Source organism: Muscardinus avellanarius (genome assembly GCF_963383645.1).
Source record: "Muscardinus avellanarius genome assembly, chromosome: 3".
Lineage (NCBI taxonomy): Eukaryota > Metazoa > Chordata > Mammalia > Rodentia > Gliridae > Muscardinus > Muscardinus avellanarius.
Window position 1 is genome coordinate 76,749,370 of NC_137788.1, and position 26,885 is coordinate 76,776,254.

Below are 26,885 nucleotides of genomic sequence, written 5' to 3' on the forward strand. Positions count from 1 at the left end.
TGTTGTGATGGATTCCTCTTCTCCTATGTGAGGGTCTTTTAATGATTGGTTATCTCTTTACAATCTGCCCTGAGCTGGGAGTATATTTTAGTATCAAAGCATCTCATCAGTATAATTGAGGTTCTAAGTTCAACCACTAGGACTGCTTTTAGAGGAGAGAATAACTGGCAGTAACAGTGGTAACTTAATTGCAAATTATGTGTTAGCATATGATAAAAATGTATTAACTGATAATCTCTACAACTCTATTACCAATAAGAAAAGGAGCGAAAATAACATGAAATAGGACTTCAGGGAAGATGGTGACCGAGAAAAGCGGGGCTTAAGAGCCCCGCTAACAACTAATCTCCATTACCACAAAATCAGCGCCTTTCATAGCCAGAAAACACCATCACCAGAGAAACAAAAAAATCACCAGGCTCCAGAGAGAAAGCGGACTGAGAACAGAGCCACAGACGCGGCAGCAGCGCCATACTGCCGGTGGCAGCGGGGAGTTTACCGGACGGCTACAGCAAGCCGAGGTGAACCGCTGCGGAACAGCCAGGAGGGGTTTCTCGGCGCAGAGAGCATCTAAAGCTCCCAGTGGCTGAGCTCAGCACACGCTGCAGGGATTCAGAGTGGAAATCAAAACCAAGAAGAAATACGCCAGCCTCATGGCTGAGGGCGTAGCAGTGGCGCCATATTGTCACCAGCGGCAGCAGCAGAGAATTCACCAAATCCAGTACAGCTACATCTGCGTACTCAAGAACAGTGAGTCAAATTGCGGGCCACAGAGGAGAAATCCCAGGACTGTACTCCCTGGGACTTGACCCAGTGGAGAAGGGGCAGTGGCAGAGATATCACACCATAGGAGAACGTGCAACCTGGCACCCCCCACAGTCTAAACCAGCCTCCATCGACTCGCTGGGTCGGAGACTCTGTGATACAACCCAGTAAAGGAGTAGTGGGGTCTGAGATACTACAGACTCGAGATCCAGAACACCTTAAGTGAAGTCATAGTGACCCAAGGGAAGAACCCAGAGAAGGCACAAACTTCCAAAATCATGGGAAAGAGGAATAATACTGGAGCAATGAATGCCCACAACCCCACAACATCAGAACCCAATAAAACAGAAAATCAGAGATTTCTAGAAGATCAAATCAGGAAAATAACTGTAGAAATAATAGAGGTGCTTCAAAAAGAACTCAGAGAGAGCCAAAAGGAGATAAAGGATGCAATTAATGAAGTAAAGGCCTCAATTCAAAGCACAAACAACCGATTAGAACACATGGAGAATAGAATCTCACTTCTTGAAGATGATCATTCTAAAAATGAACGCATAGTTTCTAATTTAGAAAAAAAACCCGACAGCAGGAATCTGACATTGAAGAAATATGGGCCCATTTCAAGAGAGCTAACCTAAGAATAATTGGAATAGAGGAGGGAAAAGAAAGTGAAACCAAAGGGATCAACAATCTCTTCAAGGAAGTAATAGCAGAAAATTTTCCAAACGTAGAGCAAGAGGTCAATACACAGATCCAGAAAACTTATAGAACTCCATTTAGACATGATCAGAGAAGAGGATCCCCACGCCACATAATTGTCAAAATGACCAATGTGGAAGCCAAGGAGAGAATCTTAAAGGCAACAAAAACAAAGGGCCAAGTGACATTCAGAGGCAAACCAATTAGAATCACTCCAGACTTCCCAAACCAAGTCATGAGAGCCAGAAGGGCCTGGAGTAACATATTCCAAACTCTGAAAGAAAACAACTTCCAGCCAAAAATTTCCTACCCAGCAAAACTTTCTATCAAATTAGATGGAGAAATAAGAAGCTTTCATGACAAACAGAAACTGAAGGAATTTATGTCTTCAAAACCAGCACTAGAGAAAATACTCAAAGAGATTAACTACAAAGAAGAAATAGGTAACACACACCAGAACCAGAGAAACAAGAGTTTCCATCCAACAGACAACTAAGACTGGTTATCTGTGGAGATTCATTATTTATGTTAGTCTTTTACCTATCTCTAAATGGTATTGTTTGCCTTTATTGTTGTTAATTTTTAGGATTCCTAGTTGGAATATTAATATACCTTCAGATGTAGCATTTGGAAATATTTTATCCCATTCTATTAGTAACTGTTAACTCTGTTTACATTGGCTTTGGATATACAATATTTTTTTTTAGGGAGTTTGTATACTCTTCTGTTGCCTGTGCCATTGAAATCATATCCAAGAAATCACTGCCAATTTCAATGTTGTGAGGTTTTATGACCCAGATGTTCTCCTAAAAGTTTATACTCTTAAGATTTATATTTAGGTCTTTTATCTATTTTGAGTTAATATTTGTATATGGGATTAGGTAAGGGTCCAACTTCATTCTTTTCCATGTAATTATTATGTTTCAACAATATTTAGTTAAAAGATTATTATTTCCACCACCAAATGTTCATGGAAACCTTGTCAAAAATAACTTGACAATATAGGGAACAATTTAGCTCTAGGCTTTTATTTAACTCCAATGGTTTATATATCTGCCTTTAGAAAAGTACTACACTGTTTCAATTATTGTAGCTTTATATGGTTTGAAATCAGAAAATATATATCTTCTAGCTTTGTTCTTTTTCAAGATCGTTTTGGGTATCTAGAGTCCATTTTCCATATTAGGATAAATTTTTTTTCCTGAAAAATAAATATATAAATATATGATAGTTTCACCTAAAAAAAATAGAAAAAAAATATTCTCTGGTAAGAAAGAAAGTAAAAAGAAATATTGAAATGTTATCTTTAAGTCATCAAAAGCTTGGTATCAGACAAATGAAACTGTTATGTGAGATTATCATTTTTAATTTTGGATAAATTGCTATAATACTAGATGTCAACCACTAAGCCAAGCATGGGAGGGAGGGATGGGGAGAGAATGGGGTGGGGTTCGGGTGGAGGCTGACTGGGCGATGTGTGCATGTATGTCTACAAAAGTTTGTATCCCACTATGATGTATGAATACAGTGCACCAATTAAAAAAAAATAATAATAACATGAAATAGGCTGGAAGCTAAGCATTAATGATAGTATACTTAATGTTAATTTGCATTGAAAGGAAAAAATACAAAGAGAGAAAAGTTAAGGGAAGAAGACAGAAAATAAAATGAGCAAGAAAAAAGAGGTATTAAAAAACCAATTAACTGAAAAATATGTAAAAACAGAACTCCTATTATATTATAAAATAATAATAATAATGAGATAATGAGAAAAATAATGAGAAAAGACACTAAAAAACACTTTACAGAGAGCAGTTAATGCAACAACAATCATAAAAGTTTTTTCCTTGTGGAATTTTTAAATGGAGAACCTTCTTTCTGAGGTTTTGCTTTCAGAATTCCCCAACTAGGAATTGAGACCAATTTCTCTGTGCCATTTGTTCTATATACTGAGCTCTACCCCTTATTGCTAGCCAGAAATGTATCCTCAATCTGGCTGTGTTTTTTACACAGAAATGGGAGTGTAACTCTGGAGTTTCCCTTTCACCCAGGTAGTTTGTAGACCAATCCAGAAGTAAAACACCCTTCTTCTAAGAGCCTCGGGCCGTGATGTGGGGGAAGTATGTGGGAAACACCCAGGTCATATCAACAGATCCTCAGGGTACTTTTAGATGTGGGGGAGGTGGCTGTATTGATGTTAGGACGCTATCAACTTTCCACCCAACCCTAACAGGACTAGTTCTCCTCTCAGTCAGCCTTGATCCTTATCACAGAGTTCAGACTGTCAATTTCAAATGAAAGTACCTTTCATTCTTCTCTGCTTTGGAGACCCCCAGACTTGCAAATACGACTCCTTTCACCACCCAGATCTTATCCTTAGCGCTACAGGCTCCTCTCCTAGTTTGACTCAAGATTTGGGCACCCACCAATCCATTAAAAAGTAAAGCACACCTGGCCATCAGATCTTGAGTGCACAAAAAGAAAGTAAACAAAATAGACAGAAGGAGGAGGAGGAGGAGGAAGAAAATTTTCCTTACTAAAAAAAAAATAGTCCAAACAAGGAGTCATTTGAAGTTGGTACTGCCTCACTAAGTTGCAGAGGGTCTCGCTAAGTTCCTGAGGCTGGCTGTGAACCTGTGATCCTCCTGCCTCAGCCTCCCAAGTACTGGGATTACAAGCATGCACCACCATGCCCGGCTCAAAAAAGGAATCTTAACTGAAGCATATTAACTTCTCAAGTCACACAGGACCTAAAACATTCAATGCTATTTGAAAACTGAAATAAGTAACTATCACAGAAGGAAATAAAAATGTGTCCCCTTGACCCATAGTTGTGCTTATATTACTCCCATCTAAAGAAAGAATGTAAACAATTAATTTACTACCACTCCCACTCCTGTTGTTTGTTATGTTTTGTTTTTAATACATGCCTTTTTCATTTGCTGTTTCCTGGTGCTTTTTATTTCAGTTCCTCAAACCTTCATATAGTGTTTTTCTGTAGATAGATCTGAATGCTTACGTCTTTAATACTATACTACTTGATGGTGATGAGGACGATGGTGCTGACCACCCACCACTAAGAGGATGAATACACAAAAAATCTAAATGAATGGCACAATTAATGCCTTAACTGTCTTAGAATGATGCGTTCACCCTAATCCCCATTGCTGATCCTCATACTAAGTCCTTAGAAATACTAAGATAAGTCTTTAGAATGACTAATATTATACTATGCAAATATTTTGGTCTTGATCCAAATTTCTGAGTTAAGCAGACATATAAATACTCTTGTTACATTTCCATAAGGCTTATTAGCTTGTGCAAAAATGCTGTTCAGGCTGAAGGTTGTTCTGTTCTTAGTGTTGCATGTTTTACCTAAGGTAAAAAACTCAATGGTAAATTTGAATAATAATGGATATGATGGCATTGTCATTGCAATTAATCCCAGTGTAGCAGAAGATGAAAGGCTCATTCAAAACCTAAAGGTAAGAGAATATTTTGTTATTCATTTTTGTTTGATTCAATAATTATCTTTACCTAGATACATACAGAACACTCACACAGTTATTACTTCCCAAAGTTGCTTTGCTATTATTCATCATTTATGTGATATTTATTTAAATTGTCAAGAGTAATACCTGCTTAATTGTTTTTATTATACATTAACAGTAGCCATTCCTTTAATGAATTATTAAAAGACTGAACTACTAATATTTTCAACTAGCTAAGCACAAAAAAGACTTTAAAGCAAGTGAAGAACTGTTCTCATATTTTATCTTAATAAAGTTACTTTTATTACAATTAAATAATGAATCTATATTCAATCCCAAGAGGTTCATTATCTTATACATTTTTCCAGGTGTTCATAATTGTTCAACTCTGAAAGACTTAAAATTGAATATATCTTATCTTAAAATATATATTTTAAAAATTGATTTATTGTCCTGATTTTATTTGTATTCATATAATAAAGACATTTTATTTATAATGCTTTAATGTCTGATATCTTCTTTGATCTTTTGATTCCTCTGAGGTGGTCAAGAATAAAGATTATTTGTATAAATGAGAAAATTAAGTCATGTGAGCAGTCATAAAATAAGTGGCAAAACAGATATGAAGCCAGTCAGACTCAATTAAAATAATGAGTCATTCATTGGCATTAACCCATTTAAACTTTTTTTTTTTTTTTTTGGTGGTACTGGGGTTCCTGGAAACCCTGCTACTTCTGGGCTACACTCCCAGACCTATTTTATATAATTTTTATTTGGAAACAGGGTCTCTTAAGCCAGCGCGAGGCTGGCTTTGAACCTGCGCGATCCTCCTGTCTCTGCCTCCCAAGCACGGGGATTACAAGCGTGCGCCACCACGCCCGGCCATTTAAACTTTTTTGCCGTAATACAAAGTGTCAATTTTTAGAGTGTCTTAGGTTAGGAAAATTTTATTATTACTGTTTGGTAAAACTTTTCTGATCACATAAGCAACTTGTCAACATGCTTCCAGTCTTAATTGCCTTTGTATCTCACCAGCACCCTTATTCCCATCTCTAACTCACAATGCTCATTGCAGGTATAAACAGGTTAATAAAAAAACAGTGGGTTGACTTGTGAGGCATATGAAAATAAATTTACAGAGTGAAGAGATATAATAAAATTCAATCTATTTTTGATGAGTCTTTGCAAACTCTGGGAAAAAAAGAATCCATTTGGATGGATGGATGGATGGATGGATGGATGGATGGATGAATAGATAGATGGATGTGTGTGTGTTTGTGTGTGTGTGTGTGTGTGTGTGTTTATGCTCATTTCACTGTGAAAGATCCTTTTAATTTTATCAGGAAATGGTAACTGAAGCTTCTGCTTACCTGTTTCATGCCACCAAACGAAGAGTTTATTTCAGAAATGTAAGCATCTTAATTCCAATGACCTGGAAGTCAAAATCTGAGTACTTAACGCCAAAACAAGAATCATATGACCAGGTAGGCTATTTTATCCTTCTAAACTACTTCCTGTGTTTTTTTTAATTATAGAGTTGATAATTACTTAAGTTTCTAATATAACTACTCTTAATGTAGATAAAAATTATTTTATTTTTTATTTTATTTTATTTTATTTTATTTTTATTTATTTATTTTTTTTTTTTTGGTGGTACTAGGGGTGGAACCCAGAGGCTTTCTACCTCCGGACTATACTTCCAGACCTATTTTATATTTTATTTGGAAACAGGGTCTCACTAAGTTGCTGAGAGCCTCACTAAGTAGCTGAGGCTGGCTTCAAACCTGTGCGATCCTCCTGTCTCAGCCTCCCAAGCTGAGAAGACAAGCATGCGCCACCATGCCCGGCTTGATAAAAATTATTAAAAAAAAAAATATTTGGGGCAGGCATGGTGACACATGCTTGTCTTCTCAGTACTTGGGAGGTTAAGACAGGAGAATCTCGAGTTCTTGGCCAGTCTCTGCAACTTGTGAGGCCCGCAGCAACTTAGTGAGAATCTGTTTCAAAATAAAGAATAAAATAAAAATAGGTCTGGGGGTATAGCTCAGAGGTAGAATGTCCCTGGATTCCATCCCCAGTACAATTAAAAAATAATAATAAAACTTGTTTCTATTGCTGTGGGAATTTGTTCTTCTTTGCTCTGCTTTCTGTTTATTTTTTACTGGTCCATCATAGTTATACATAACATGGTATATTGCTGGCTCTGCTATTCTAGGCAGATGTTATTGTCGCTGAGCCTCATCCGAGATACGGAAATGACCCCTACACACTTCAGTATGGACAATGTGGAGACAAAGCACAATATATACATTTTACTCCCAACTTCCTGTTGACTAATAACTTGCCTATCTACGGGCCCCGAGGTTTGGATATCTCTTTTATATTTCTGTTCTTATTTCCAATGGAAAAAAAAATAACACTATGATTGATAGTATTTTTAAAGATTTAAAAGAGAAAAACTTGTATTGAGTAATATCTTTGTTTGAAAATATGCTAGTTATAATTAAACAGTTTCTTTGTGTGTATGAGTTTAATAATAAAGTGAGTTATTTATTGACATTAATTCATTTCAAATTGTTTGACCTAATGAAAAATGTAAAATTTCTAGAGTGACTTAAGTTGAGAGATGGGGCAGAGATTTAAAATATAAGAAAACTGTATAAAAATATTGGAACTATACATTTATAAGTGGCAATATTATTTCTTAGGCAGAGTATTTGTCCATGAGTGGGCCCATCTTCGGTGGGGAGTATTTGATGAGTACAACATGGACCGGCCATTCTACATTCCCAAAAAGAAATCAAACTCTTTCCAGATTGAAGCAACAAGGTATCATTGTATTGAACAAATTTAGTTTAAAATATTTATGATTCTTCAATTTTCTATAGGCAAACAAAGGCTATCTCAAGTGGCTGGCTGTAGACACACTTAATTACAACATTCAACCTGCACCATTTCATATGCATCCAATTAATTCTGGGGATTTTCCTTGGACTCAAGACCAATTAGGAAGTGAAACTATTTCAGCATTCACAGAAACTATACTAATATATGTTATTGGAAGAAAAGAAAGGAAAAGCCAAACATCAAGATTTCACAGAACTAGCCATGCGTGGTGGTGCAGGTTTGTAATCTCAGTATTCAGGAGGCTGAACCTGAAGGATCACAGTTCACGGACAGCCTCAGCTATTTAGTGAGGCTCTTTGCAACTCAGACCCTGTTTCAAAATAAAGAATAAAAAATAGGGCTGGGAGTGCAGCTTGGAGATAGAATTCCCCTGAGTTCCATCCCCAGTACCGCAAAAGAGAAAAAAAAAAAAAAAAGATATCACAGAACTGCAGTTCAGTCCCATTTATGTTTTTGTTCCACTCAATTCATAATTTTTAACGTGAACCTGTTAATGCAGAAATCAGTTAAAATGATAGTTTTATGTTTCTTTTGTTTGAGGAAAAATGGTATTTCTTATAAGGGTAAGAGAGTACATTGATTTTTAAAAGAAATTTATTTCTGGGTAGATATAGACAAAACCTATTCATGAATAGGTGAAATGTTTAAACCTTTAAGTTAAAAATGCCAAACACATAGAGCATTTAAAGGGTACTGAAGAAATCGATGTATTAAAGAAATAAGTCTTTGAACAAAAAGGTAGTAGATGATAAAAGAGTGCTAGAAAAACACCCCTCCCTCCTTTCCGTTGTTTGCCGGTTCTCCACTACACTTTCTGGGGTCTTTCACACAGACTGAGATCTCTGCCCAGGATACTCATTCCTCCCACTCTCATCTCATGGAACTCCTCCTTTGCCTAAACAATATCTGTTTATCTTTTACATACCCTTCTAAATTTCTTTCCTCTACTTTTATGTGAGGTGAGATGCATTTAGGAGAGCTTTCACAGCAATAGGTGTGGGTTTATCTTACACTATATCACAGAGTCATAACTGTCCATGTAATTTTTATTTTCTCCACTAGACTTCAAGATCCTTAAGGACTTTTTTAATCCCCTGGCCTTGGGTCTGCCATAAAGTCAAAGTTAAACAAAGAATGTATCAAACAGTAGATTTTTCATAGATTAATAAAAACAACTGCTTCCTTATAATCAGCCATAAAGATATATATTAGTAAAATTAAATATGTAAAACAACATTATTGAGCTCCTATTTGTCCCAGAAATTTTAAGGCAATGAAGTCTCATCATGTTTAAGATTAACTATCAGTCTAACTCTTAAAGCTAACATTCTGTGTGTGTGTGTGTGTGTGTGTGTGTGTGTGTGTGTGTGTGTGTTCCTGGGGATAGAACTGAGGGGCATTCTACCTCTGAGATATACCCCCAGTCCTATTTTTTTATTCTTTATTTTGAAACAGGGTCTCACTGAGTTGCAAAGGGCCTCACTAAGTATCTGAAGCTGTCCTCGAACTGCCATCCTCCTGTTTCAGCCTCCCAAATGCTGAGATTGCAAGCGTGCACCACCATGCCCAGAAGATAACACTCTTAAAAGATTACTCATATCTCCCTTAATACTTGCAATACAGATTTATTAAAATATAATGATGTCAGAGAGTTTAATATAACACAAAATGGGAGGAAATACTGCATTAACCATTTCACACATTCATTCTCATTCATTCTCATCTATCTCTCTCTCTCTCTCTCTCTCTCTCTCTCTCTCTCTCTCTCTCTCTCTCTCTCTCGTCTTTCCAGGGCATTGCCAATTATCTTCATTATGAACAGCAAATGTTTTGAATGTACAAGCATTCCTATGCATGACCTATTTTCATTTCTACCTCTTTTGGTTCTCAAAATATAAAATGCAAATTGCTATAAATATAAAACTATATATACCATACATGGAAACTTAAACAATTTTAAAATCTAAGGTAAAAAGAGTAGAATATAATGCCTACTTTTGTCAAAATGGAACATTTAATACGTCATCTGTAGCAGTTGTCACTGAGAGAAAGATTTTAGAATGTTGGTTTTTATTCCTGATTTTCCTTCCCTTATATAAATGTGATCTCTTGCATCATAGATGTTCCACTCACATTACTGGTGAGAATGTGGTTGTCAATTGCAAGGGAGACAGCTGTATAACAAGGCCATGCAAACGTGACTCACAGACGGGGCTGTATGAAGCAAAATGTACATTTTTCCCACAGAAATCCCAGACTGCAAGGGACTCCATCATGTTCATGCAAAACCTCGACTCTGTAAGTACATTCCATTTCCAGTCTCACAAAGGAATATGTTAAAAAAATTAAAGAAGTTGGTTTTTCTACTCTAAAATTATGCATAACTATAGAAGAGAAGGAAATTACTCAGGCAATTAATTGGACAGCTAGTAATGATCATAAATAAACCCTGTCTCTTTTTCCTTAAACTTAAGACTTGAGCTTCTCAAAAGTCTAGAACTGAAAGTAGAAGCCTCCTTAAGCAGTCATACAAGCTGCCACCATTCTCCCTACCTATAACTAAAAGAATCACCAAAGTACTTTACCAGCACATGTTGATGGCTTTACCTTCAAGTTCTCCTTTAAGTATGCAAAATGGATGTCATAATATTTGATTAGAAAGTAATTTTTAATTGTCAAGAGATAAAATCTGTGAAGGATATATAGCAGCTAGCTATATATTTGGAAAGGAAGGTAATGCCTCAATAAGTTATTGCAATATGGTATTATAATTGATTTTTTCCAGGTGACTGAATTTTGCACAGAAAAAACACACAACCAAGAAGCTCCAAACCTACAAAATAAAATGTGCAATCATAGAAGCACATGGGACGTAATCAAGGACTCTGAAGATTTTCAGAATGCATCTCCCATGACAGGAACAAATCAACCACCTCGTCCTACATTTTCATTGCTTAAATCCAAACAGCGAGTAGTCTGTTTGGTACTTGATAAATCTGGAAGCATGGCTAGCGTAAGACAGTTTTTCTGCTAACTCTCTTAAATTAAGTGTAGGTTTAGTTCTATTGAGTTAACATACATGCAGATATTTATGTTCTAATAAACTTTGGCACAATGATTTTATGTATTAATACTAGTAGATAATATGCTAAAATAAAATAATCATAATATTATGGTCAGTAGACTACTGATCATTTTTATCCCTTAACTTTTAGTTCTAACCAAAAAATTATCAAAAAAATAAAAATTGTCCATAACACCACTGAATGTTATTCCAGCTTTTATTTTTGTTATGTTTCTCTTCAAAATGTAATATTTTATGTAATATTTTTCTAATCTGTTTTTACATAAAATACTTTAAACACTCCCCATGTTAAAAAATGCTTTCATAAAATAATATTTGTGTGTGTGTGTGTGTGTGTGTGTGTGTGTGTGTGTGTGTGTAGTATTAGAAATTGAACCCATAGGCAATCTATTTTGGGGCTACACTCTTAGCCCATTTTATTTTTTGTTTGAAACTGAGTCTCTCAAAGTTGTTGAGAGTCTCACTACATTGCTGAGGCTGTCCTTGAACCTGAAATTCTGTTTCAGCCTTCCAAGTACTAGGATGACAAGGGATGCACCAATACTACTGGACATGACATAATTTTTTTTTTTTTTTGGTGGTACTGGGGGTGGAACCAGAGGCTTTCTACCTCCGGGCTGTCCTTCCAGACCTTTTTTATATTTTATTTGGAAACAAGGGTCTCACTAAGTTGCTGAGAGCCTCACTAAGTAGCTGAGGCTGGCTTCGAACATGTGCGATCCTCCTGTCTCAGCCTCCCAAGCGCGGGGATTACAAGCGTGCGCCACCACGCCCAGCGGACATGACATAACTTTTAACAGTTGTGTCACATGTACATAAATTTAGTCATACAATTCTATATTATTAAACTTACGAAGATTTTCAACTTGCTATTAAAAATGTATAACAATGAACAGCATCATATGCATTTTTAAATTATTTCCCTAGAAGACATTCCTGAGTTTATAGCTATTAAATTCAAACATACATATTTTGACTATTATCTTGGCCTATGGCCCATGAACAACTTTGTCTTTTATTAATCTGTCAAAATGTGAAGGGATTCAGTTATTCATTTTTTTTTTCTTATAGGAGGACGATCTTCACATAACTCGTCTTGTTCGAATGAATCAAGCAGCAGAATTGTACTTAATTCAAATTATTGAAAAGGGATCTATAGTTGGAATGGTCACATTTGATAGTACTGCCAAAATCCAAAATTATCTAACAAGAATAACTAATGATAGTGCTTATATGGAAATCACTGCAAACCTGCCTCAGAGAGCTGATGGTGGAACTTCAATTTGCAGTGGTCTCAAAGAAGGATTCCAGGTAATTTTTTTCTTAATTTAATATCATTTACCACTTTCTGTTACTTTTAATTTTGTCCATTTACCTTTGAGCAAGGGTCATGAGTTTATCCACATTTAATAATATCCTGACCTGATCAAGGCAGATCATTTATGAGAAGAAAAGAGTAGCCTTTCCTGCTATTTGTTGTATTTACAGCAAGAGCCTCTCTGCATCCGGTTGTTCCACTGAGGTACTCCTGAGTATTAAGTAGTATTTGGGAGTAGATAAATACAGGAGAAAAATTTATTAGGCGCGTAGTGATCCTGATCTTATTGAGTAGCTCCCCATTTCTATGGCCTTCCCACAGTCTGAATTTCTATGAGTACTTCGGAGGCTAAAACAGGAGAATCACAGGTTCAAGGCCAGCTTTAGCAATTTAGTGAAACTCTTTTTCAAAACAAAAATAAAATAGGGTTTGAGGTCTAGCTCAGAAGTAGGACACCCCTGGGTTCAGTCTCCAGTAACACACACACACACACACACACACACACACACACACACAATCATAAAGATAAATGTAGGTGCACAAGCAGTATGGGACCAAATCCAATGACTATAGGTAAAAGTTAAGTAAAATAAAAATTATGAACTCAAAAAATTAAGAGCAATTTTTGAGTACTATATCCAACTGCCTCCAGTATTTATTTGGATTTCTTCCAACCTAAGTTAGTTTCTACTTGAGCATATTTATAGTCATGTTTTAAGTCACAAAAACAGTAAACTACTTTCATCGATCCTCTCCTTATCTCAGTTAAAGTGCTCACTGCTCCTCTCATCCAAGTCGCTAAGTAATTCCAACTCTTAATTCTCCTTATGTATCTATTTGTCATAAAGTACATTGCTTTAAGAAGCCTGGGATCCTGGCTTCATTACTTATTAGCTAAATGATTTTGAGCCTGTAACTCAACTCAGAAAGTATGTTTCCTCAACCCAGATAATGCGGGTAGTAATAGTAACTATCTCATTTAATGTGGGAATTATGTAAAAAGGTAATTAAGAAAGGCTCCCTATTATGTTAACTATCATAATTCTTACAATATGTCTATTCACTGTTAAAATATGACAAGTACTGGATATTGAAAATATATAAAAATGTTGGTACATATTAGTGTTTTTATTTATATTTTAGAAGCAAATACACATCCATTTTATTGGTGCATATTATACAGAATAGTGGGTTTCACTGTGGCATATTCATACATGCATGTAACATACATTGATTTTTTTTTTTGGTGGTACTGGGGGTGGAACCCAGAGGCTTTCTACCTCCGGGTTATACTCCCAGACCTTTTTTATATTTTATTTGGAAACAGGGTCTCACTAGGTTGCTGAGAGCCTCACTAAGTAGCTGAGGCTGGCTTCGAACCCGTGCAATCCTCCTGTCAGCCTCCCAAGTGCGGGGATTACAAGCGTGCGCCACCACGCCCAGCAACACACATTGATTTTATTTCCCAGTTTCTCCCCTTTTCCTCCCATCTACTCTGTCCCCCCATCACTTTTTTCTGTTTTATTGGTTTCCTTTCTATTTTCATAAGATTTCCCTCTTTTTAAAATTTTTTTATTGGTGCATTGCATTCATACATCATAATGGGGTAAAAAAACTTGTGTGGAAATACATGTACACATCACCCATTTAGCCCCTACCCAATTCCCACCCCATTCTCTTCCCATTATATTTTTATATCTTATGATATTTTGGCCACAAAGTCTAATGCTGAATCGATTATATCAAGTCACATTCAAAATTTTAAAAAACTTCTTAATTACTTGCATAATGAAACCATATCACTACATAAGCACTTACAAAATCACAACAATAGCTAAATTTGTTGACTATATGCTTTATTATTACCTATGTTTAGTGCTTCACATGCATGATTTTTAAAATATTTTTAATTGGTACATTGTAGTTTTATATCATGGTAAAGTTCAAGCAATACACTCACACATGTACATAGCACTTGGTATATTCCCATCCCACCCTGCTGCCCCTGCTGCCCCTTACATGTTGGTGACACTGGTATTAATACCTTCATATATAAACGTAGCATTATTTGAACTGCTTCCTCCATTAATTTTCCTTTCCCTTCTCTCCTTCTCTCTCCCTGAGTCCCCTTCCACTATTCTACTGGTCTCTCTGTTCATAATCTGAAGTCTCTTTTATTTCCCTTTTTTTTTTTACTAGTTTTAATATATTAGATAAAACACATGACCCTTGACTTTCTGAGACTGGCTGATCTCAGCATAATATTCTCTAGTTTCATACATTTTCCTGAAAATGACATAGGTTTGTTCTACATGCATGATTCTATAATCTTGCTAATATTCTTTTTTTTTTTTTTGGTGGTGGTACTGGGGTTCCTGGAAGCCCTTCTACCTCTGGGCTACACTCCCAGACCTATTTTTACATTTTTATTTGGAAACAGGGTCTCCTAAACCAGCGCGCGCGACTGGCTTCGAACCTGCTTGATCCTCCTGTCTCCGCCTCCCAAGCGCGGGGATTACAAGCATGCGCCACCACGCCCGGCTTCTTGCTAATATTCTGAGAGTTGGGTAGTATTATTATGCCCATCTTTGCATACAGAAACTGGAATTTTGAGTAAATTTTTTCTCAAGGTCATGCAGTCAATAATTGCCAGATACAGGATTAAAAACCCAGTTGAACTCCAGAGTCCATAAACGTAATTTTCATACTAAGCTATCTAGAGATGGGGGGGAGGAGAGAGAGAGAGAGAGAGAGAGAGAGAGAGAGAGAGAGAGAGAGAGAGAAAGTTTGAGAAAGACTAAGTACTAGTTATTCTATTAAACAAATGGCAGAGATGGAATTTACTCTCCAGTTGTCTAACACCAAAGTTCTTGGTAGCAAAAATCAGTAAAAGATAAAAAATTTAATCAACAATAAATGTATTAACTTTCTTTTTCATAGAGGATCAAAAGTTATTTTTTCTGGAAAATCTTAAGATTCTATAGCAATGGCCAAATAAAATGCATTAAAAAGGCAAATACTAGCCGGGCGTGGTGGTACATGCTTATAATCCCAGTACTTGGGAGTCTGAGTCAGGAGGATCGCAGATTTACAGCCAGCCTCACCTACTTAGTGAGGCCCTCCATAACATAGTAAGACTCTGTTTCAAAATAAAGAATATAAAATAGGGCTGGGGGTGTAGCTCAGAGGTATAATTCCCCTGGGTTCCACCCCCAGTACCACAAAATAAAATAAAATAAAATAAAATAAAGAATAAAAAAAAAATAGGCAGGGGATGTAGCTCAGAGGTCGAATGCCCTTGGGTTCCATCCCCAGATTTGCCAAAAAAAAAAAAAAGGTAAATACTGTATCACTTAACTTGCACACCTACATTTGGTAACAGTTTCACAAATGCTATTTCCTCTAGTGTTCCAGAATTGCTTGTGTCACTTGCCTCTACCCCAAGTATCTCCTGGAATGATAATAACAGCAGCAGCTAATGTTACCATGTACCAGGAATTTATTCTAAGTGTTAAGTATCTTTCTTGGGTAGCAAGAATATGTATGGGGGGGACTAAACAGGTTAAGACTATCTTTGAAAGCCACTATACTACACTCATTTCTATATGCCAGCTCAGCCTAGAATGATAATATAGAGTTTCTTTTTGTTTACTCTGAGGCATAAGACAAAAGCCTTCTCCTAGACTATAAAAAACAGGCTTATTCTTAGATTTATTCAGAAATGACATTATGCAATCAATAACCCAGATTTTCACTATCAGGTAATTACTCACAGTGGCCAGAGCACTTCTGGTTCTGAAATCATATTGCTAACAGACGGGGAAGATGACAAAATAAGCTCGTGCTTTAAGGAAGTTAAACAAAGTGGTGCAATCATCCACACCATCGCTCTGGGACCTTCTGCTGCCAAAGAACTGGAGACCCTGTCAGATATGACAGGTAAGTCTTGGGAATATAGTTTGGATAGAAAATAAACTTCTAGTCTCTCCTGTTCCAGAGGCTCTTTCTCCATAACTGATAATGCTGCTCAAGAATTTCCTGTATTAAAATTAATCTTTCCCCCTTCCTTGTACTCAATTTAAATTCTTCCTAATCCTTTTTTTTCTTCATATACAGCCTCTTCTCAAATTACTCAATATTAACTATCTGTGTTCATTCCTCACCCGCTTTCTGGCAATTTTTGCATAGTTACTCAATTGCAAGTCCAAAAGTATTGGTCAATTCCAAAATACTGTTTAATCTCACAGTAAAAATTTAGACATTAAGCAAGGCATGGTGGTACATGCGTGTAATACAGTACTTGGGAGAGTGAGATAGGAGAACCACAGGTTTATGGGAAGCCTCAGTAATTTAGGAAGACCCCGTTTCAAAATTAAAGAAAAAACAGTTCAGAGGTAGAATGCCTCTGGGTTCGACCCTAAAGAAAAAAAAAAAATAGCCATCCCTATTTTATAGATGGGAAAATGGAAGCCTAGAGACTACAAATAATTTTTTAAGCCTATGCTTAGGGTCCTTATTACCAATTCAGACTCCTTTTCATCATCCTACTCTGCTTCCACCTCACCAAATCTTGCCAATTCTGAGTTTGGAATATTTCCATATTTCCTCCTTTTTCTAGTCCTCCAGGGTACTACTTGCTAATCTAGCCCTCACAACCTCCTGCCTGGGCCACTTCAGTAATCTCCCAGCTGAATGAGAACTTCACAATGAATCCTGCTATTATAATGCACTAATAAAAAGTTCAAAATAAAAAAAAGAATATCCTAGCCGAGTGTGGTGGCACACACTTGTAATCCCAGCATTAGAAAGGCAGATACTGGAGGATCACGGTTCGCAGACAGCCTCAGCCACTTAGCGAGGCCCTTCGCAACTCAGTGAGACCCTGTTTCACAATAAAAGACTAAGTCGGGCGTGGTGGCGCACGCTTGTCCTCCCTGCGCTTGGGAGGCTGAGACAGGAGGATCGCACGGGTTTGAAGCCAGCCTCAACTACTTAGTGAGGCTTTCAGTAACTTAGTGAGACCCTGTTTCCAAATAAAATATAAAAAAGGTCTGGGAGTATAGCCCGGAGGTAGAAAACCTCTGGGTTCCACCCCCAGTACCACCAAAATAAATAAAATAAAAATTAAAAAACTAAAAACTAGGGCTGGGGGTATAGTTCGGAGGTACAATGGCTCTCACTCGATTCCATCCCCAGTACTGTAAAAAAATAATAATTTTCTACTATATTAATTAATAAAACATTAAAATTAATAATCTCCCTGTCATTTATTAGTTCAGTAAATATGCATTGAAGCTAGGCATGGTGGAGCATGCCTGTTATCCCAGTACTTGGGAGGATAAGATAGGATAATTACAGGCTCAATGTCAGCCTGAGCAACTTAGCAAGGTCCTCCGTAACTTAGTGAGACCCTATTTCATTTATTTATTTATTGGTGGTACTGGGGGTGGAACCCAGAGGCTTTCTACCTCCGGGCTATACTCCCAGACCTTTTTTATATTTTATTTGGAAACAGGGTCTCACTAGTTGCTGAGAGCCTCACTAAGTACCTGAGGCTGGCTTTGAACCTGCGCGATCCTCCTGTCTCAGACTCCCAAGCACGGGGATTACAAGTGTGCGCCACCACGCCCGGCCATGAGACCCTATTTCAAATTAAAATAAAATAGGGGTGGGGTATAGCTAAGAGGTAGAATGCCTCTGGGTTCAATTCCCAGTCCCACACACAATCAAAACAAGCATTGACTATCATATTTTGTTTATTTTTTTGTGTGTGTGGTACTAGGGATGGAACCCAGGGGCCTTCTACCTTCAGGCTGTACTTCCAGCGATTATTTCTATTTTTTATTTGGAAACAGGGTCTCACTAAGTGGCTGAGAGACTAAGTAGCTGAGGCTGGCTTCGAACCTGTGTGATCCTCCTGTCTCAGCCTCCCAAATCCTGGGATTACAAGCGTGCGCCACCCACGTCCAGCTGATTGTCATATTTGTGGTAGTTGTTTGTGTTCATTTTTTCTCTCTCCAATCTATTCTCTCCTAAATCCTCATACACAGGTAATTTTTTTCTTCCTTAATTCCTATATTATTTTCAGCACTTTATAAATTTTTACTTTGTTCTAAACTGTCATGCTCTAATTTTGCTGGCATGTTTTTTGAGCCACCTAAAAAACAAATAACTGGTTCATAAAAACTATCTTTAATTTCATTTTTAATCCAGGCATGGTGGTGCACACTTCTAATCCCAGTACTTGGTAGGTTGAGATAGGAGGATCACAGGTTCACGGCTAGCCTCAGCAACCTCGTGAGGCCCTCTCCAACTTAGTAAGACCCTGTTTCAATAAAGAAAACATAAAAACAGGGCTGGGGGTATAGCTCCAAGGTAGAATGCCCCTGAGTCCTCAGTACCATACAAAAAATTCATTTTTATAACACTATTTACTGCTTACACTAGTTTTACTAATATAGCATATACTTGATGATTAATCAGTATAAAACCAAGAAAACTTAGCCTAGTCTTTGTATTTTTCTTTATTCCCATTTATTTTGAGTAAGGGTATAGTTATTCTGATATTACAGTTAAAATACTGATACACCGAAAATTCATTAACAATCTTGGAACTTCATCTTTTGTAAGTTTAAAAAACGAGAAAATTATTTTAAAGTATATTTATGATAGCACAAAACCAAATATAAATTTACTATTTAAAACTCAATTTTAGGAGGACTTCGTTTCTATGCCAATAAAGACATAAGTGGCCTTATTGATGCTTTCAGTAAAATTTCATCTAGAAGTGGCAACATCTCTCAACAGGCTCTTCAGGTCAGTATACTAAGAAAATTATTGTTTTCTCATGGTTACAATAAACTTCTATTATCCTAATTATTACTTTGCAAAAAATTATTTCAAAATGCAGACGAAAAGCATTTTTATTGAACTTGATTTTTCATGACACTTTATAGCCTACCTTTTCTCATGATTCTTCTCTTCTTTTACTTATATATCTTTTTATTTGGAAAAGTCTTTAATTCTTAATTGTTCTAATTGAAGTGTGTGTGTGTGTGTGTGTGTGTGTGTGTGTGTGTGTGTGTGTGTTGCTGGAGTTTGAATCTAGGGAGCCATGAAAGCTAATCAAGGCGAAGCCTCCAGGGAGCCACCTCCTCTAGCCAGGCCCCACCTCTGAACATTGCTGCATTGCCAACACATGAGCTTTTCTGGGGGATATTCCTATCTAAACCATAACACTACCCCTTAATTGAAATCTTAAAAATGAATTTATAAATTATTAAGATTAAATAATAATTTAATTTATTATTAGATTTAATAATTATTATTTGACTAAACTGTGAAATTCTGCTACATGTAATAATAATTGTGGGTTTTTATTTGTTTTTATCTATGTAATAGTTGGAAAGTAAATCCTTAAACATTACAGGAAGGAAATGGATAAATGGTACTGTGCCTGTGGACAGTACAATTGGAAATGATACTTTCTTTGTTATCACCTGGACAATGAAAAAGCCAGAAATTATTCTTCAAGATCCAAAAGGGAAAAAATATAGAACCTCAGATTTCAAAGAAGATAAGCTAAATATTCAATCTGCCCGTCTTCACATACCAGGCACTGCAGAGGTAGATCTATCCTTTTATTTTCATTATATTTTATTAACCAAATCCTATGTTAAAAAAAAAATGACAACATCTTATACATTAGCAATACTGGAACAGTGATAGGTCATCTGTCATTAAAAAAAAGAAGTTAAATAGAGTAGTTCTGAATTCATATCCACACTATTTACTAGTTTGTAAAATCAGATACTAAAAATCACTATTATTACTCTATTTAGATTTCTTAAGTAATCTTATACCCCCAAAGACTAGGAAAATACTACCAAAGCTCTCAAAAAGATTTTTTTTTTTTAATTTTCAGACAGGCAGTTGGACTTACAGCCTTCTAAACAGACATGCCAGCTCTCAGTTGCTAACGGTGACAGTGACGACTCGAGCAAGAAGTCCTACTATACTCCCACTAATTTTAACAGCTCACATGAGTCGAAACACAGCACACTACCCTAGCCCAGTGATTGTTTATGCACGGGTCAGCCAAGGGTTTTTGCCTGTTCTTGGAGCCAATGTAACAGCTATTATAGAAACTGAAGATGGACCTCAAGTAACATTGGAGCTCAGGGACAATGGCGTAGGTAATAAGAATCTACATCAACTTCCACTGAACCTAAAATCTGCCTATAGATTCCCATGACTCAGAAGTTAATGTTTCCTGCATATAATCATATTTTAAAGTGAATTTAATTTAATTATTATTCTTTAAACCTTTTCACACAGTTATCTCAGCAAAGCAGACATACACATACTTAACTGGAACTTAAGAATAAAGTTCTCTGTTTTCACTGTTTCAGTGTTTCGCATATGCTTTGTTGAGCTATATTTTTTTAGTATTTATTTATTTATTTATTTATTTATTGCGGTGCTAGGGATTGAACCCAGAGGCATTGTACCTCTGATCTACACTCCCAGCCCTAATTTTTATTCTTTATTTTGAAACAAGGTCTCACTAAGTAGCTAAGGGTGGCTATGAACCTGCAACCCCCCTGTCTCAGCCTCCCAAGTACTGGGATTACAAGCATGCACCATCATACCCAGCTCTAATTAGCTTCTTTTATGAAATAATAACATCTAACATTAATTGAATGCCTACCACGAATTATACTTTTTCAAGTGGCCATCTAAGCTTTGAGCCAAAGCAGTCTTATTCCAGAGTTCATGTACTTAACACCTTGTTCTAAACCATCTCCCCAAGTGCTGATTTCCCTAGTACCTATAAATGGTTGCAATTATCATTTTTACTTTGCTGGGTGACTAATTATTATGTTTCAATACCAAGGTGCCGATACTGTCAAAAATGATGGCATCTACTCAAGGTATTTTACAGAGTATGGTGGAAATGGCAGATACAGTTTAAAAGTGTATGCCCAAGCAAGAAAAAACACAGCAAAGCTAAGTTTAAGACAGCAACAGAACAAGGCTCTGTATATACCTGGCTATGTTGAAAATGGTGAGTAGCATTAAAATAGAAACGTGTCACTTATTTAAATAAAATGCAAATGAAAAACATTGAAAATATAATGTACTATGAAAACCCCAAGTATACAAGTATGTAATCATCTATATATTTCAAGATCCTATTCGTATTAGTGGACTTAGCGTGGGCTATGTTTCCATATGCTTTGTTCACATCCTACTCAGTTCATTTCACTTACAATGAAAACAGATTCTTACTGAGCACCTCCTACAGTGCAAGCACTGTTCTAGATACTGGAGCTACAAAATGGATAAAATATAATCCTTGTCCTTGAAGAATTTATAATCAAGTAGTAGGTGAAGATGAGTTAAAGGTAGTTTTAACTTGGCGTAATATCTCATCGGTTTCAAAATGATATTAAAACAAGTTTTTTATTTGTTCAACAAAAGCCAACATTTTTTCAACATCTGCTATTAATCAACATTAACCCTCTACAGTTGCAAAAATCAACATTGTTTACAAGATAAAGAATAGACATTGGGACAATATGAAAAGTTAAAAATACATCTTTTTTGGGGAGTAGGTAAAATTACACTGAACCCACCCAGACCTGAAGTCAAAGTAAATGAGGCAGAAGCCCAAGTGGAAGAGTTCCAAAGAGTAACCTCTGGAGAGTCATTTACTGCATCAGGAGTGCCTCCTACTGGTCCCCATACTCATGTGTTCTTACCTGGTAAAATTGAAGACCTTGAGGCTGAGGTCAAAGGAGATAATATTCAACTCTTTTGGACTGCCCCTGGCAATGTTCTCGATAAAGGAAAAGGTAAGTTTGATATTATGTTTTAAAGTATACTAAAATAAATCCTATTGGCTTTAATTTGCTAGAGATTTCTTTTTTTTTTTTCCAGTACTGGGGATGGAACCTAGGGGCATTCTACCTCTGAGCTATACCCCCAGCCCTATTTTTTATTCTTTATTTTGAAACAAGGTTTAAATAAGTTGCAGAAGGCCTCACTGAGTAGCTGAGGCTATTGGAGAACTCATGATCCTCCTGTCTCAGCCTCCCAAGTACTGGGATTTCAAATGTGTGTCACCACGCCCATCTTTTTTGCTAGGAATTTCTTGATATCCCATTTATAAATTACATTTATGGGATATCTACCATAAACCATCATTCATTTATTTTCAGATGGAAAACTGAAGCTCAAAGAGATAACAAATTGGCCCAAGTTATATCTAGTTATTTGTAATTCTGTCTTGTCAAACCCTGTTTTGCCAAGCTACATCACATAATTTGAACCACATTAAAATTACTTTTTCTTTTTTTGTGTGTGGGGTCTGGGGATGGAACCCAGAGGCATTTGACCTCCGAGCTACACCCCCTTCCCAATTTTTTATTCTTTATTTTGAAACAGGGTTTCACTGAGTTGCGGAGGGGCTCACTAAGTAGCTGAGGCTGTCTGCAAACTGCGATCCTCTGGTCTCAGCCTCCCAAATGCTGGGATTACAAGCGTGTGTCACTATGCCTGGCTCATAAAAAATACTTTAAAGATTGAGCTAACAGCTTTCTGTTGCATCTTTTTTCCCTGAAAATGGATTTTTTAAGTATTTCTGTGCTTGCACAATTTTATTCAATTGTTAATGTTTTGTCAAGTTTTAAAACACTTTTAGGTTCCTAGAAACAATGTCTACTCTCAACAGTAGATTGAGTACAAAAGACACAAATGTAGATAATTTCACACAAGGAACTAAGAGGCAGGCTGTTTCAAACACAGATTGACACTACAGATCGTAGATGCATTACAAACCTCCCGTAACAGGATATGTTTTCTAAAAGACTTTGCAGGGAGACTGCCTCTGGCCTGAGTCTTGAAGAGTGAGAGTAGTTAGCAAAGTTAAGTGATGATGTTCCAGAGAAAGATGTTCACATGCAAAGAAACTCACAAGTTTGGGGGATTTGGCCATGGAGTTTGAGTAAAGTTCAAGACCCAAATACCTCATTTGTTCAAACTTTCTAATAATAAATTGCCTTAATTTTTAAGTTTAAATTGCTTCTACCTTTGCTTTTTTTTTTTTTTTTTTTTTTTTTTTTTTTTTTTGCGGGTCTGGGGATGGAACCCAGGGGCTTTTGACCTCCAAGCTACACCCTCTGCCCTATTTTTTATTCTTTATTTTGAAACCGGGTCTCACTGAGTTGCAGAAGGCCTCACTAAGTAGCTGAGGCCTTCTGTCCGCAAACTGCAATCCTCCAGGTCTCAGCCTCCCGAATGCTGGGATTACAAGTGTGCGCCACCACGCCCGGCTTACCTTTGCTTTTAATTTAACTGAATTCAAACAGCACTTATTGAATACCTTCCATATTCTAGTATTGTGTAGACTAGTATGATTCTTGTGGAATAAAGCCAATCTTGTTATTTCCCTTTAAGGTGAGAAAGTAAACGCAATATGTAATATCTATATACATAATATTTTAAGATCTATCAGTGCTAAAACACCACATGTTTACTACTCTTTCCTGAGTGACAATAAACCCATTACTGTATACTCTCAAAATAAAAGATACTTTTCAATCTTCACTAACTATACATTTTTGTGTATGTGTGTGTGGTACTGGGATGGAACCCAGGGGCTTTCTACCTCGGGGCTATACCACCAGACCTATTTTATATTTTATTTGGAAACAGGGTCTCACTAAGTTGCTGAGAGCCTCAGTAAGTAGCTGAGGCTGGTTTCAAACCTGCGCGATCCTCCTGTCTCAGACTCCCAAGTGCTGGGATTAGAAGTGGCGTGCACCACCACGACCAGCCTCTAACTCTACATTTTCAAATCTATATTTCTCTTCATCATTGTTACTGTGCAAAGAAAAATCTTTCAACAGCCAAAGAAAACATAAAATAGTCACAAAGAGATTGTATGTACTTCAGTGTTGAAAGCCTTATTGTGAAAGCTTCTGAAATATATTATTTTCTCATGATATGATTTTTAAACAAATGGATGTTTAAAATTTTTTAACATTTTTTATTTTAATAAAATTTGATAAATTGTATTTATCAAAAAAAATTTGAAATACCAATAGTGCTACTGAAAAGCCACAAATGAAATTAACTAACCCAAAATTTAGTTTTAAATTCAGTTCAGTAAAGACTGAATTTAGTATAAGTTTGGGTTCTTAATAAATGTCCTGCATGATGACAGCAGGGGTAATGCATTACTCATGGAAACTGAGAAAGAAAGAGCACCACTGTATATAACTGTAAGTGCTTAAGTTTATGGGATCTAATCTCCTATTTTTTTTTGTGATAAGCAAGAAGAGGTAATGGTAACCATCAAATGTTACCTTCAGACATGAAAAAAATGGTAGCTGCAGTATCTTAAAGAATTAGTTAACATCTATATAATCTCAATTGAAGCACTTAAATTTTCTGTGACATAATTTCCATACTTGTTAAATACACAAATTAGACCAGATGACCTAGAAACAAATAAATATAACTCTAATGTTTTATGATTCTCTAATTGCATCATGTGGGGAATCAATTTAACAGCTGTATTTTTGGCCAAGAAGTAATTAAAAAGATCAAGCACATGCACAATACAGTATCGGTACCTTGATGATACAAAATATGTATAAAAAATAGTCTTCAAGCCAGGCATGGTGGCACATTCCTATCATCCCAGCTACATGGGAAGATGAGGCAGGGAGGATCACATGAGCCCAATAGTCCAGCCTGGCAAATAAAGTGAGACTCCATCTTACGACAAAAAGAAATTAAAAAAAAAAAAAACACTTTGCCCTCAAGAATAATAGGATCTCATCAGAATGAAAAATTTAACCTCCACAAAAGAATCTAGAAAACCCCATTCCATGTAATAGAAATTCATGGAAGAGAATCAAGGTGGATTAAATACTTGAACAGGACTTCATGAGAAGCTGAGCCTTTGTTAAGCCTAGAAGCATAAGTAAGAATTGGGGAGTGCTGGAGGAAGAATATTTCAGAGAGATAAAGAAACAAATAATCTGATCAAGGTCAAGAAAGCAAAATTTCACAATGGAATATTTGAATTAAGAAAAGGAGTTGATAGCCAGACATGATGGCACATGCCTTTAATCCCAGTACTTGGGAGACTGAGACAGGAGGATCGCAAGTTTGAGGACAACTTCAGCAAGTAGTGAAACACTAATCAACCTAGTGAGACTCTATTTCAAAATAAAAATAAAAACCAGGGCTGGGGTATAGCTCAGAGGTAGAATGTTACTAGTTCAATCCCCAATAAATAAATAAATGTTGATAGATAGATCCACCTAAATGAAACACAATGTATGAAAAACGGTAGAATGGATTGATAAGGCTGCTCTATGGAGAAAATAAATGGTAAGTAGGATGATTAAACTTAAAATAAAACTATATCAAAGTTATTTTCAACATATATGAAATATATTCAATATTTCCTAAAAGCATAAACAAGGTATTCACATCAATAAAGCCTTAAATGTTTTATCTTCATATTTCAGAAAGCAAAAAGGTATTTTTATATCAACAATTAAAAGCAGTGTGGATTGAAACATGTAGGCATCTTCCTTTCTTTAATATTTATAATAGCTAACATTTCAATGTAATACTTATTAAATTGTACAAAACATTTTCCATGCATTATCATTTACAATTCTAACCACCAGAATAGTAGGCACTGAATAAATATTTGTTGAATTAATAGAATGACTAAATTTCTATTTTACAGATTAAAAACGATAGAAGAGAAAGGTTAAATGCATTTTTCCTTGTTACACAGCTAGAGAGTAATAGAATTAGGATGCTAATCAAGGTCTGCCTAGCTTGTGAGCACATATTTAATTAGTGCACATTTCGCCTCTGCTCCTTTTGTTCTGTATCCTTATCCCTGTTTCCCTATTTATCTTCCTTCTTTTAACTTAATAAGAAATAATATAATATGCAAGGTATTGAATGTCTTTACTGTACTTAAACATTATTATGTTTCTTAATTAAAATGAAAGTGTTTTCAGTTCTTTACAGTTCTTTTTCTAAAAAGAAATCTAGATACTAATTTTGTCTTTACTATATGATATTGAATTAAATTTTTCTTTGATCAGATAACTATAATAAAAATTATTTATATATTGTTCTTTAAAATAAAGAAGATGAATAGGCAAAAACATAAGGTAGTTTGGTAGCAGTAAGGCATCCCTCTGATTTTAATATACACGAAGTATCTGTTTGTTTTTCAGCTAATAGCTACAACATAAGAATAAGTAAAAGTTTCCTGGAACTCCAAGAACATTTTGACAAAGCTGCTTTAGTGAATACTGCTGGTCTGATACCTAAGGAAGCTGGCTCCAAAGAAATTTTTGAATTTCAACCAGAACCTTTTAAAATAGAAAATGGCACTAAGTTCTACATTGCAATTCAAGCCATTCACGAAGGGAATCTCACTTCAGAGGTTTCTAACATTGCACAAGCAATCAAATTTATTCCTCCACAGGAACCCAGCATCCCTGCTCTGGGCACCAGTATTTCTGCAATCAGTTTGGCAGTTTTTGGATTAGCTATAATTTTACCCATATTTTAA

General features: G+C 36.1%; 1 protein-coding gene across 1 annotated transcript; it reads left to right on the forward strand.

Moving 5' to 3' along the window:
* Positions 1-4,790: 4,790 nt before the first annotated feature.
* Positions 4,791-26,885, forward strand: LOC308261285 (calcium-activated chloride channel regulator 1-like; the record flags this gene model as incomplete). The annotated part of the gene is made up of 14 exons (XM_080693103.1): positions 4,791-4,949; positions 6,299-6,439; positions 7,171-7,318; positions 7,664-7,784; positions 9,983-10,160; positions 10,648-10,875; positions 12,019-12,258; positions 16,027-16,204; positions 18,981-19,081; positions 19,667-19,891; positions 20,190-20,460; positions 21,162-21,332; positions 21,883-22,122; positions 26,545-26,885. The coding sequence occupies 14 exons, from the start codon at positions 4,791-4,793 to the stop codon at positions 26,883-26,885; spliced, it is 2,742 nt and encodes a 913-aa protein (XP_080549229.1).